This window comes from Pseudopipra pipra, chromosome 12, assembly GCF_036250125.1.
Source record: "Pseudopipra pipra isolate bDixPip1 chromosome 12, bDixPip1.hap1, whole genome shotgun sequence".
NCBI classification, from domain to species: domain Eukaryota; kingdom Metazoa; phylum Chordata; class Aves; order Passeriformes; family Pipridae; genus Pseudopipra; species Pseudopipra pipra.
The window spans coordinates 14,311,719-14,325,448 of NC_087560.1; the positions used below are offsets into that span (position 1 = coordinate 14,311,719).

General features: G+C 41.5%; 1 protein-coding gene across 1 annotated transcript in view; it reads right to left on the reverse strand.

Annotated features, from left to right (window-relative positions):
* Window positions 1–13,730, reverse strand: part of AGBL1 (AGBL carboxypeptidase 1) — a 286,378-nt gene that overhangs the window by 159,389 nt on the left and 113,259 nt on the right. The window contains exon 18 of the mRNA XM_064669024.1: window positions 1,805–1,985. Coding sequence (XP_064525094.1) covers window positions 1,805–1,985 — 181 coding nt within the window. The remainder of the gene's footprint in view (window positions 1–1,804; window positions 1,986–13,730) is intronic.

The window sequence follows — 13,730 nt, forward strand, 5'->3', positions numbered from 1 at the left end:
AGCGATTGTGAATCCCAAAGCAAACAAGTAATTTCATGAAGTAAGTTATAAAACAGGTTTCAGAGATGTAAAAAAATATTTAGCAAGTATCTTCTTACAAGTGCTATTGTCAATGATGGAGTATGGACCAACTTCCTCAGAAAATAGTTCCCTCAACACTGTCTCGAAAGATAATAAAGGTTATTAGAACATTTAAACTTAGACAACCTTTTTAACTCATCACCAGATTTAACTACAGTTCAAGCTCATCTGCAACAGGGAAGGCAAAACACCCTCCTGTGTGACACGAGCCCAAGTAATATACTGCATTCAGGTGTCACCTAGAGCCATGTCCTCCCTCCTGAGGGTCCCTTCCTGTTATGTTCACTCCTGACAGCTAGAGAGAAAGGCCAGACATTCCCTCCACTCCTGCATCTGTTGAAAATTTTAAGTGTAGCGAAAGGAGCAAAAGTAAGGAGGAAAAGCCACAACCTTTTTTCTTGCTTCTTCTGTCTGGAAGGATCAAGAAAGCATTTGGTGCCAACAGAGGCTTCACACACCCTGGGGCTGTATCAGGCTATTCTGAATAGTCCTCCCAGACTCCTGGAAGACTCAGGTCCTGGGGAGCACAGGAGCTGTGACTTCACAGACTAGAGACTGTCAGAAAATCCCAAGGTGCTCCCTGCTGAAACTGAATTAGTTTAGAACCAAACTCAATGCAGTTGTTGCTTAGGATTGCTTTTCTGTTGCTGCAGCACTCCATCTGCACAGCCTGACCCCAAAGCAGGTGGGAGAATGTAGCTTGAGGAAAGTTGTTCCTCTATACTTTTCTGTGTTTCAATACTTATTTAAGCCCATCTTCTAGCTTCAAGATTTGTCATGTGTTCCACTTTAATAAGCCAGGGGGCACAGTTGTTGCCAAGACCTCATAGCCAGGTCAAGATACACAAGTGTGTGGGATGTGATCATGATGTCCTGTCCCTGCATCAGACAGGACCAATAGTTATCAACTTACAGCCACTTCACAAACACCCAAGGTGAACAAACTCCACTATCCTCAGAGACAAGTAGATTTTTTTCCAGCCAACTGCAAGCCTGCCTTATCTTAAAGTACTCTTCCATGTTTCAAAGGGAATTATTCTTCCACTGCTTGCACAGCAATATTTATTTCATGTCAGCATATTAGGAGCAGTTGTACTTTTTCCACTCATGTACAGAGAGAGGGAAGGGAAGTTAGTGTGGGTGGGCAGGGATAGTATAAGGCAAAGAATGAAAGAAGGAATCAGTATTTTCCAAGATCAGTTTCAGTATCTCTTAAGAAATGTGGGAGGGAAGATTGAAAAGGAGGTGGGAGAAGGAGGGAGCTTCACTATATAGAAATATTTCCATGAAAATGTGAAAATTTAAGAGATCCTTACTCATCTTCCCCCCTACCAGGCTATACAAAGCATTAATTACAGCCAGTTCTTCCCAGGCATATCTGTCTTGCAAGTATGGTCTGCCCTGCTGCTGAAGCAGAAAGGATAGACCTCCATTTATCAAGAAAGACCCTGTTTCTCCAGCACAACTAACACTCCATCCAGGCAATTGAGAGATCTTATGGCCACAGACAGTACAGAATCACATACACCTGACAAATGTAAGACAGCACAGTAGGCCATGTCTCAAATTCACATTTTCCATACGGGATTGATAACAGAATGAGTAAAACATGAGGCAAAGAGAATTCTCCTGACCACTGAAGAAAAGATGTGGTAGGTGCACAGGGGTAAAGCCAGCAGACAAACCCAGCCAAACCCCAGAAGAAGTACATATCACAACTCACTTGCCATTGATGACTCCATCGGGATTAAGCATGGGCACAATCTTGAAAATGAAGCATTTCCGCAGGAGATCAGCGATGGGATCACTGCTCACAAGGAACTCCAGGGTTCCCTTCATCACCCAGCTGGCATTGCTCTCACCAGGGTGAACACGAGCTGTTAGAAACACATAAGGGCGATTGCCTGGAAAACAAACCAAAAACATCCCAAAACTGAACAGGACTTTTCTCTGAATAATGGTTTTGCAAGTAGATTTTATTCCTTTTGAATTGCGATAATCTGAAATACATTTTAAGGAAAATACATCCCTAAATGGTCCCGGCATTTCCTCAAGGTGCTCTTTGTAAATTGATCACAGATTTGGTCCTCAGAACCAGCACAGTGCCAGTTTCATCTGATCCCCTTGCTTGTGTATCCTCTGATAACCCTACAGATACTTATATATGCCATTAGAGAGCATTCTGTATGTGCAGGTTACTGCCTCTCCAATGGCACCAGCATGCTTTCTAGCAATTCTTGGAAGTTTCATCCAATCAAGCTTCATTAGGGTTTAAAAGCCAGCTAGAAATTATTTAATTTTCTAAGGTCCTGCTCTACTTCCAGTATTTCACCATTACCAATTCAGAATTTTATAAATATTGAAGCAGATCTGCCCACTCATAAGGGCCCCAAGGACATGGAAGCTGCCTGATCTCTGGCACAAACCCATGTTGTAAGGTCAAAATCATAATTAATCAAGCTAAACTGATATGATTAAAGAAAATGCATTAATAAGTTCATAAGATAAACTGCAGAGGTTGAATACTCAAAGCTAACCATTATTTCAAAACCATCAAACAAGAAGTAGAAATAACGCACATAGTTAAGACAGGCTGTTATGTTTGGTGGAAAGACATTTTTCAGTTTTATATAATAGAGATGCTCAGATGGCAAAGCTGATTTTCAGAAGTTGCAACTAGAAGAGTTCAGCTGTTTCTAGCAATACATTTGGCATGGGAAACATAAGCTGTGGTAATTTGGGGTGGGGGGGAGAGGTTTTGCTTTTTTCTAAATACAAAAAGTAAACCAACTTCTTACTAAAAAGTTCATTGATAATCTTTACTGACCCTGTTTCAAAGCAGACTTGCAACTTAACAGCAAAAGTTTCCTTGTTATCAAATGAGTTATTTGCTGTTCCTGTGAAAAAAACACTAAACACATTTGGTCTAGTTACAAGCCTCCAAAAACTCTCGGTATACATATGCTTAGAAAAAAGTAAGTTTGACAGCAGATTCTTTGAAGATCCCATCTGTGCCTAGCATACTCCATGGATGGGCCAAGGAAACAGGAGAAGGCAGGAGGAGACACCTGCCAGGCTCAGAAAATAAAAGGAAAGGAAAAAGCAATTATCTGTCTTAAAATGATCCTTTTGTGAGCATTCACTATCTCAGGCTGTTGTCACAAGTCAACCTGACAGATTTACTTTAGTGGGAAGCATTATCTGTCAGGGCATCACAGCGGTGCCAGGATAGGTTTGTCCTGCTCTATCAGGCAACGTCAGAGCTCAGACTCTCTTTCCTTCATGAACTGAAGGGCCTCAACTGACAGGCTTGGGAGAGGTAACAGGACAGAAGACAAAACTAAAGGCCTCAGTGGAGCACCCTTGTAAGCAAATGTTGAATTAGCAAGTTATATGCTTTTTTTCTTAGGTCCCAAAGCCACCCTTCAGTTTCAAAATGCTTTACAAATCATTAATCAATTAAAGCATAACAGGGAGGTAGAACACTACCCCAAAAAATGTAGATGGTATTAAAGAGCTGTTTAGCTATTTGTCTGACAAACCAAAGGCTGAGACAGAGCTGAGAATACAGGTGAAATTTCTCATTTCACAGTCAAACAAGGAATAAGCATTAATTTTCTCCTTAACTGTATATTCTGCACAGTTCTGCTGAGTATATACATTACAGCACAATTTAGTTACATCTTACAGGGATGTACTCAGGTTTAGAAACAATCCCCCCTCAACACCTCCATACTTCCATGCTTTCCTCTTAAGCAGTTGGTGGGCACTAGAAGAGTGAACTGCTCTCTCAGCTCAAAGAGCTCATGCAGAGCAATCACCTTCTGGTCCAGCAAAGCAACTGGGACTCTTTCTCAACAGCCGCTTATTAGGCTTTTATCACTCTTACCTCTCACCATACTGGGGGGTTAGTACGTTTGGATCAATGTGTATACACAATGCCTTAGGCACTTACAGATTGCAAAAGATTCCTTTAGCTGCTGCAGAACTACTAGCCATTCTGATTTTTTTTTTTTAAATTAGAGTACCCTATTTCTGTTCTGCTCCAGCTAATCGTGCATTAGCATTTACCTTAGTAATGTTTTAAAATAACAACAAACAAAAACTAGCCTTCCCAAGGACATCAGCTGCGTTTTGCCTTCTCCAAACATTTTCTTCTTTCTCCCATCACCATGATTTAGTGCTGTTTTGCAGGCTCATTGCTGAGCTAAACTTACAGGGCTGTGCAGTTGTAGCTGGGAATGAGGCTCCTGAGGACTTCTAATGGACAACAGCTGTAAATAGCACAGAACAAAATAAAACGTGTTCTCTTTTGCAATTGATGAATACAGCCTTAACAATTCTTACCTCTTCTGTATATTGGGAGAGAGCTCAGCATCTTAATTAGGAAGTTCTTTCCCCAGTTAAAATAAGAAAAATAAAAAACTCTAAGCAAGGGTTTTCTCATGTTAGAAACCCAGAATAGTTTGCCATAATTCTGCTAATTGCAATAGCATGGGACTGGCAGAGACCTGAGTTCTGCTTTTCCTCTGAAGGCTCATCAAAGTCAAGCTCATCTTACTTATATTCAGTGTTGGAAAAAGCTTCTGGAGCTTCCAGATCTTAAAACTCAGGAAATAGGAGGGCAGGGGAAGAGACCAGAGATTACCTACACTGTTTCCCTGTGGGTGACAATGGAGGACCCAATAGTGTGCAGGTCTAGCCAAAGAAATCTCTCTGTTCCAGTTAAAGCTTCATTTAAAGGATCCCTTCCTGCCAAGCACATCCTCAGCTCTGACATCCCACCCACAGGAGAGTCATAACCAAGGTATGTACAAGCAAGGAAACCACAGAGCTTGTTAACTGCCTGTTCCCTTCACAGGAGCCATCACAGCCAAGTCCCACATCCTAATGCTGCTCCCCCAGAGTGCTCCCAGCATGAAAACTAATGAAGCAGCAAATAGAGCAAAAGCTGATGACATGGCCATAAAACTTGCTCCCCTTGAAACACCTGGAAAACAGCAGGAGTCGCTCAAACCTATGTTTTATGACATATCCAGTTACTTGTCTGCCTTGGAATTATTGTGCTAACTGCAATTAGCATTAGAGCTCATGAAAGTAGTGGACAAAGCACTGGCCAGCTACACTCTGCACTCAACTGGTAGCACCATCCAAGATCTCTCCACTCAGTTCAGCTGCTTCACTTCCTTCCTGACTTCCAACACCCCCATAGCTGCAGTTCTGACCAGACCACCTCAGTACCACCCAGTACAGCTTATTGGTTTCTACTGGTGCCCAGCTGCCCTTCTCTCTGTGCTATTTCAGACCCCCTTGTACTATTTCCTGTGCCCTGCTAAACCTATCTTCAGAACACACAGCCTTACATCCTCTCATATATCTCCTTCCAGGACCAGAACTGAGCTTAAGTCTTCAGAATCCTCAGGCCAACACTTAGGCAGCTCCCCCCCAAGTTTTCAGGAAGCTGCCAGAAAGCTGAGGTTAGCCATTTATCTCTGCAAAGCCCACATGACACATAACCTTCTCTGGGAATGTAAATAATAAAAAGAGAAAATGGAGGAACCTCTTCATGCTACATAAAGCCTTATCCAACAAATCATGTCTTCTTACACTGTGTTACATTTTGACATGCCTGGAATATAACATGGCACCAACAATACCCAAGGTGAGAGATTAAAGAACCTCCAGCAAAATTTCGAGCAAAGAATCTTTGAATAATAGTTTAACTAATGTATTGTCTAATTCCCATCTCTCCTTCTCTTCACTCATTTTTGACTAGGGATATATGCATGAAAATAAGGGCTTTGTTCTTTCAGTCTTACTAACTTGCTGCTTAATCTCCTGCCTCTCAGGATCCTTCTCTAGTCATGATATCACTAAGGTTCACTAAGGGGTGACTTTCATGTCACTAATCGTGACATCAGCTGGGGAAAGAGAAGCCTGAAAGAAAGGAACAAAACCCCATTAACACAGCAGTGTCCTTCATCAAGAGGAGCATAGAGAGGAAGAGAAATGCAGTTCCAGATGCCCTTACCTGGGCTGCTGTTCTAAATCATTTCAAGCTGAGATTTGAGCCATGCCATTTATAAAGGCACAGGGCATCGAAACAACACAGGGCTGGGATTTTTTTAAGGAGTCAAAGGGGATTATATACACAGCATGTGAGATATTCAACCTAGATCCAGGTCTTGACTGAAATTTTTCTGGCTGTGCCTCTGCATACCTCTCTTCCCTTTACACAAGCCCAGGGCCATTAAGACACAGGCTTCTTTTTCTGCTTTGTGCCCAAGTACAACATCACTATCATGACTGTTACACAAATCAAAGGGTCAAGTTTACCTGGGGACACAGTAAATAGAAACCAAGGAAGCAAAATTCTCCCTACTTAACTAGCCAAGGCCAGCATGGGGTATTCTGTGAGTAAAGGATGGGTAAACAGGAGGACCGTGATGTAGCTCTTCCATGTCACAGCTGCATCCTGTCCTGGGTGTATCTGATATGCCCAAGGCTGCATAGTTATGCAAAGCCAGAGAGAAGCCAGGATATGGTGTGATGTACAATGAATATATTAAAGTATGTTTGTAAAGAGTATCAAATACTGAGATCACAGAAAACATGAGACTAGTCTCAGGCAGAATCTGTATCAGATATTTTTTTCCCCTCCTGAAACTTTTCCACTAGTAGTCAGTCTTTCAGTTACCTTAAGACAGAATAATTCTTTCCTTTCTATTCCCCCCTCGCCTCATATTCCTGTCTCCTTGCTGACCCTATTTTTGGCTAAATGCTCCAAAAGCAGACACATCTTAAGACAGAGGCAAAATACAGTCTAGCAGGATCAGCTGTTGTTTTCCAGAATTATCAATGAGCTCTCCCTTTCTTAAATAGGTCTATATTATATGTATTATTACTGTTACCTATGGCAAAGAAGTGAAATTACAAATTGTCTCAGCTGCCTTTTCTCTACCTTCCTAACTTGGTGGGGACATTTCAGACTGCAAGTTGCTTGGCAACCTCCTTTTGTGTATGTGTTTTATGAATTCATTCACCTCAAATCAGAGATGATCAGGGAGCTGAATATGAGTACAGACTGCTCAGCCTCAGTTCAGCTTGACATCCTACTACTGCTGGGTTTTAACTCCAGGAAATTGGTAAGCAAGTTGTCAAGTCTGTTTTGGGTGAGCTTCCAAAATACCAAGCACTGAAGGAGGCATGAAGCACTACCATTATTTAACAGGACCTTCTGTGTGACTGAAAACAAAGGAAACTCAAATGAACTAATTCCTGTTCAAATCAAAGTGTACCTCTTGGTGAAGACTGGGGAACAACTGAACCTTATTTTCAGAACTTACACCCATGGAAAACCTACTATAACCTTTTGCAATTTATTTCAGTTTTTAACATTCCCATCACAAGTGTGTGCACCTGCATTTGTGTAGCTGAAATTTCCAACCACTGCATCATCCATTTCTGGGTATGCCAACTCAACGTTCACTGGCATATCCTGTCTCCTTCTGCATACCTTCTAAGCTGCCCAAATATCATCCAACTTCAAAACTGAAACCATGCAGGTACCTTATTAGTCTGCTAACAAGCAAGCTACCTTGCATTTACCTCCTCCCAGAGTTGTCACTAGCAGAGGAGTTCCTCTACCTGGGTGCACCTCCCACATCTATGCTCACTGCTGCTGTCTGTCTGCTCCCCTCAGCCAGATTCCAAGGGCATGAAACCAAGATGGGGGACAGCTGGTTAGGAAGAAGTACTGCCAAGAAGGATCAGGGAATTATAGCAGATGAGTTAGTGATGCAGAGCAGTTGCAAAAATGGCAGCTCTCCTGGGACTTACTATCAGGCAATGGCTCAGCTAAGGCAAGGAATGCTGTCACTTTGCTCTGCTCAACCCAGCGAGCAAAACCAAATAGCTGCAGTGCTGTGCCCACTGTTGTCCACCATAGTTTTAAAATTTATTTGATGAAAACTGAAAAACTGTGGAAGGTTCAGGAGTCCTAACTTCAGCAGAAAAATTGGAGAAAATAGGTTTCAGATACAGAAAGTAAAGATGAACAGAGAGGAAGAATATAACCTTTAAATTGCAAAAGGCTGCTATAAAAAGAGATTGCAATCAGTTGTCCTCACTGTCCACTGGGACTAGGTTGCATAAAAAGAAAACAAGTTGCTATCAGCTAAGCCAGCCTGTAGTGACCCTACTGCCTTCACTGCTGCGCCAGCACATTCGCCCTACCTCCTGCTGGGTCCTTGTTCATAAGTCTTGCATCAAGCCACTCCACTTGCCCAGAACAGTGTCAGCACGAGGCCTATAGCCATAAGTCATGCTAGCTCCCCCTTTAGAAATTCAGCCCATGATTTCTCCTACTCCTCTGGAATTAGCTCTGTGTTCTCAGAGTGCTGGAACCACTACTCCAGTCAACAAGGCACCTCAGCCATCTCCTGTGGTCTCTTTGATGCAAGGTATCTATTTAATATTAGGCACTTTGAAACACATTAACAATTAGCCACTAGTGACTAATCAGAAATATTTCATCATCATGATATTATGACATCATTTGATCTTCTTCCCACATACAGGTCAGAATTATTTATGAAAAGTTCTGTCTTGCCTGCTCAGTTAGTGACAGTCCTACAACTTAACGATTGAAGTAATATTATTAGTGGGTTTTCTTTCATTAGTAATGATCTTCCAAAGCCCTTCTACTATCCTTAAGAGTATCAGTTCTCAGCTTCTGTGTATGTGCCCCTTAAAAGGTCTAAAAAACAACCACTAAGATCAGCTCTATCATATGATCTAGCTAGCTGAGGTAGGGAGCTCCAGATTATCTGTCAAAAGGCAGGCAAGGATCTGTCATCTCCTGCTTCTATAACACACACATTATGGCCTTAATTTGTTCTGTGGCAGCAGGCAATTTCAGATATTCAAGTATTTTGTACTGCCATGGCCAGACCATCAATCCATATGTATTTCAGTCAGCACGGGAAAAACATAGACTGTCTGGCAGAGATGCAAGCCTTCTGAGAGATGGTAAGTAGGGAGAAGTAGTATTTTCAAGTTAGGTATGGATGAATTTCACCTTGTGGGGTTTTTGTGTGAAGATAACACTGACCTTCGAAGAGAATCAGTCAGTGGATGCTCAGAAGACTGGAAGACACTGGAACAGAGATCCATCAAAACAGACTGTACAGTGGTCTCATTTAGTATGATTGGAGAAGTGGTAGCATTGCCCTAAACTGTCCCATGACTAAAAGAAGGTGCAGGCAGGAGATAAGTGCAGCAGAGACCTGCAGTATAACTGCTGTAACAGGCAGAGTGCAGAGATCCATAGAGCTATAAAATCCATGGGCTGTTTTCTGGGAGAAGGATTTCATCTGAAATGAAATCAGGCAGGAGAAGCAGACTGAAAAAGCTTCCATTGTCATAAAAATATCTCCCTGGGTAATCCACAGTGATGGAAAAAGGAAACCCTGATAATTTATGTGACAGTTTAATGGGATTTTGGTGACATACGATACTTTAGAAAGAATTTGCCCAAATAGGACAGACAGGACTTTAATAAGGCTTCAGCTCCAAACCAGCAATATTTTCACCCCTTGCTTTTACATTTCATTCTACATACCCACTCCTCACAGCTCATCTGTCTCATTTGCAAGGTACATTTCAACAGTGCAAGAGCAACAACTGCACTTTCTAGTTAGATCCCCCACCAGAGAAATCTGCGATTATCTGATCCCTGACGGGATCAATCTGCCTTTGCACCTACAGGGCAGAGCATCACTGAGCTGTGAACTCTGAAGCATGAGCTGCCCTCCAGCCACGTCCCCTGCTCTGTGGATGGCACTAATAGCTTCTGTGCAGAAATTAAGGGCAGCAGATGGACAGTCTGGAGCAGGAGTCACTCGCAGAGGGGGTGCCCCCGGAACACACTCCAGGAGCAAATGGCTTTCACATGGTGAGCGATGCCTCAACCCATGTCTCCTGCCTACAAGAGACACAGCCTTTACCCCCCAGTACAATACCCCAGGCCCTTCACTGCCAGTGCTTCAAGAGCAAGCAGAGCAGTGAGAAGAATAACTCAGAGCACTAAACTCGGGTGAATCCAGGGTTAATGGGATGAAACTCCACAAAGGAACATTTAGGCTGAATATCAGTGAGTTACACTAAAGAGTCTTCCCTGTGGAGAGGTAGAAGTTAACATTAAAACTACATCGCCCAGAGCACAAGAAGTCATTCTGCACACAGCAATCTTGCAGTAGCTGGAGACACAAATAACCCAACAGGCATTTGTTTTCTTTACTAACTTCGGTGGATCCAGTTGAGAAGCCCTTATTTTGCCAGAAAATCTCCTTCTGGGAATCCAGGCGGGAGAGGAATGGTAAAAAGTTGTGTGAAGATCTCAATATTTTGTCCAGTCTTTCTGTGACTGCAATAGGCTAAGATCAACTGAGGACTTGCAGAGGGGCCTCTTAGCCCTAAAATGGGCATGGAAAAACAGAGCCTGTGTCAGCACCTCTTTCACCACTGGGAATAACAGTCAAATTTAACAGAAAAACAAGTTATCTATTGTGCAGTACTTCAAGCTGTTCTGTTCCTCAAAAAAAAAATTCTATAGTTTATAACAAAAAGCTCTTTACTATCTATACAGAACAGATTTAAAACCCACCTAGTACCACCTGCAGCATTATTCTTAAATACATATTGTGCCTTTAAGAGACACAGATCCATCTCTGCCTCTGACTTGAGGTCTTCCTCAGGGAATGACTTGAAAGAAATAAAATATATATTAAAAGGAAGTACAATCAGAGCCTCTCATTGTCAAAGGGATAAAATATCAATTTTTGTTAAGATAAAAAGCATCACAGATTGCCTCTGATGGGAAAAATTAAATTCTTGGTCTTCACTTGATTTGATATTTATCACTTCATTGCTCCAGAAATATTCTAGCAGGGAATGTTTCTTAAAAATATTATTCTGTATTTCTCCTGCATTAAGCAAATTATGAGAGTTTTAAATTGGGTGGTTTCGTACATGCAAAAAAAAAAAAAACCTCAGAGAAAAAGAAAACAGAATCAATGAAAACGTTTTCTAACACTTCACTATGTCAACAATTTCACAGTAAAGGACCTTCTTCAGGTTGACCTAATTTGTGGCATCACTAAATTGATTTTTACATCATTGCTGTCCAAGTCTATCCTGAATCTTGGAATTACATTACCCAGAGCTGATCCCAAAGGAAATTCTTGCTTTCACAAACAAGAGATAGATAAGGTAAAAACTGTCTCCAAATTTTGACTAGTGAATTTTGTCCTCATGGCAAGGTCTTAGATGAACTCCCCAAACATCTGAGCAAGATAAAGGGTCAACATAAAAGGTCTTTCAATCAGATCATCATGAGAGCAAAACTGACATTGGCCAACCAATGTTGAGTGACAGACCATAAGCAGAGCATAAGTTTTCCAAGGAAAATAACAGATATGAACCTTGAAGGTCATACCATATTCTTTACAAGCAGTTCTACTGTGGAAAACACCCTAAGGATGAAGAAGGAATCAGGATCATACAGCATAATCAGAATCCCAGAATACTTGACAAAACTAGGTGGACCAAAATTTGCCACTGCATAAAATAGATAACATGCAGAAATTTCAAACAGTGTGTGGTAAGACACTAAGCAGTTGCTGTCTCAGGTCAGTAAGTTCTTCCCTTCAGATGATGGCAAAATGATGTCTAATGGATGATGTCTTTCTACATCAATCACTACAGGCAGCAGAATGTCAACTAGGAAGACTAGTCTGTTTGAGGAAATAAGATAGCTAGGGGGAGGGGAAAATGTTCTTTTATCCCCAAGCTGTTACAAAACAGAGAAAAAGCTACTCATGACTAAAGGAGTCAGGCTGCTGAACACTCTTGGCAGTCCCAGAAGGAACAGAAGTGGAACACATGATGTCCTTCCTCAGCACTCCATGTATCACTGCAAAAGTGGGAGTTTTCACATAAGAGAGCTTTTTGTTCTTAATTTCATTGTTTTGTAAGTGATGTTCAGTTTATTTTAAAAAAATTCTTCAGCAGGTTCTTTTAGGGAAATAATTTAACAATGCAAGTGATGGCTCCTAATCAGTTTGAATTTCTGATGTGTAGTACACAGACTAACTTCACAAGGCTGATAATGCAACGTTTCCTCAATCTCGATGCCTTCCTGAATTTTCACTCCAACACTTCCCCCACAGAACTTCAAACTTTTTCAATTGACCCTTCCACAGAATCCTTCTGTTGAAGCTCAGCCACTCTATACAGCCTGCACAATCCACAGCATGAGCTCCTTTCTTACTTGCCATAAGAAACACTCATATCGAAACCATTATATTCCAGAGAATTCATCTCCTGCCGCTTCATCTCCTGCTCTGTAAACTCAGTGCTTTTAAAAGAAACACTTACTTATATAAAAGAAAATCCCTGTAAATCATGGTCATGACAGGCTAATGGCTAGCACTGCAAAGATGATTTATCTTCCTGCTGTATCTAACAAAGCTTCTTGTGCTAATACCTTGTTTTCAAAATATAAAGAGACTTCTAACTGATGTTTTCTAACTACAAGGATATACAGTTAATGAAAAACGCCTTAGATCAAAAATAACCTTCACCTGACATCTAACATCCCCATCAACCCTCAAAATCAAAAGATCTCCTTGAATTACTTTTTTTTCCTGTATTATTTAGTGTACTTCCCTCATGGATGAAGAAACCAGCTATTCAGTCTCACTGCCTGTTTATAATCCAAATTCATTTTAGAGTTTGCATGCATTAGCTGCATGCTTTAATTTGATATATTTTATTTGATTTCAGTCTATTAAATTACATTTGAGGCAGGTTATATGGCCTCATGGGGAGCACTACCCTTTGTGCAAACAGTAATTATTTTGTCTGGGCTGAGCCTAATTTCATGTTACATCTTGATAGGCTGACAAACAAGGTCATGTTGTCTGCATGGCAAGTGATGGTCCAAGTGGTGGGAAAGACTTCTGACAAGCTGGATGGTGGTTCCTGGGAGTATTCTGATTAAAAGGGTATGATCTAGGATATGAAATTAAGGAGAAAGCCATTATTTATGAGCAGTAGTGTTATTTCAAGTGAATCTACAGACCTTCTGCATAGCTTGCAAAGCCATCACCTATGCCAGCTCAGAGACTATAAGCACCTCACTACATGTTTATTGCTCATTCATGCTAAATAAGGGCTAAAAATGGGGAAAATAGGGATAGTGGGGGCACCACAGCCTCTGAAACTCCCTGAGTCCTTCATCTGTCTCTTGCTCACTCTTTTGCCCTCTGGCCAGTAGCTCTTTGTGAAGCACAATTCCCATGTGCCAAGTTGTGCCTCATGGTGACCCTCAAGCCATTGTTTTTGTGCCCTTTCAGAAATGCTTGACAAAACTGTCACAGAAGGAGTTTGGCATCTGGAAGCTGTGACAGACATGATATGACCTGATTCATAAAACACAGCTAAACAGCTTGGGCTGCCAGAGGCCAGGATTTACAATGTCTAAGAATGGCCTGCTCTGCTAAGTGCACTTTCCTACTCCACAGCAATACAAATTCCCAAGCTGTTTGAGGGCGACCTGCAACACTATGAAATGACAAAGCAAGCAA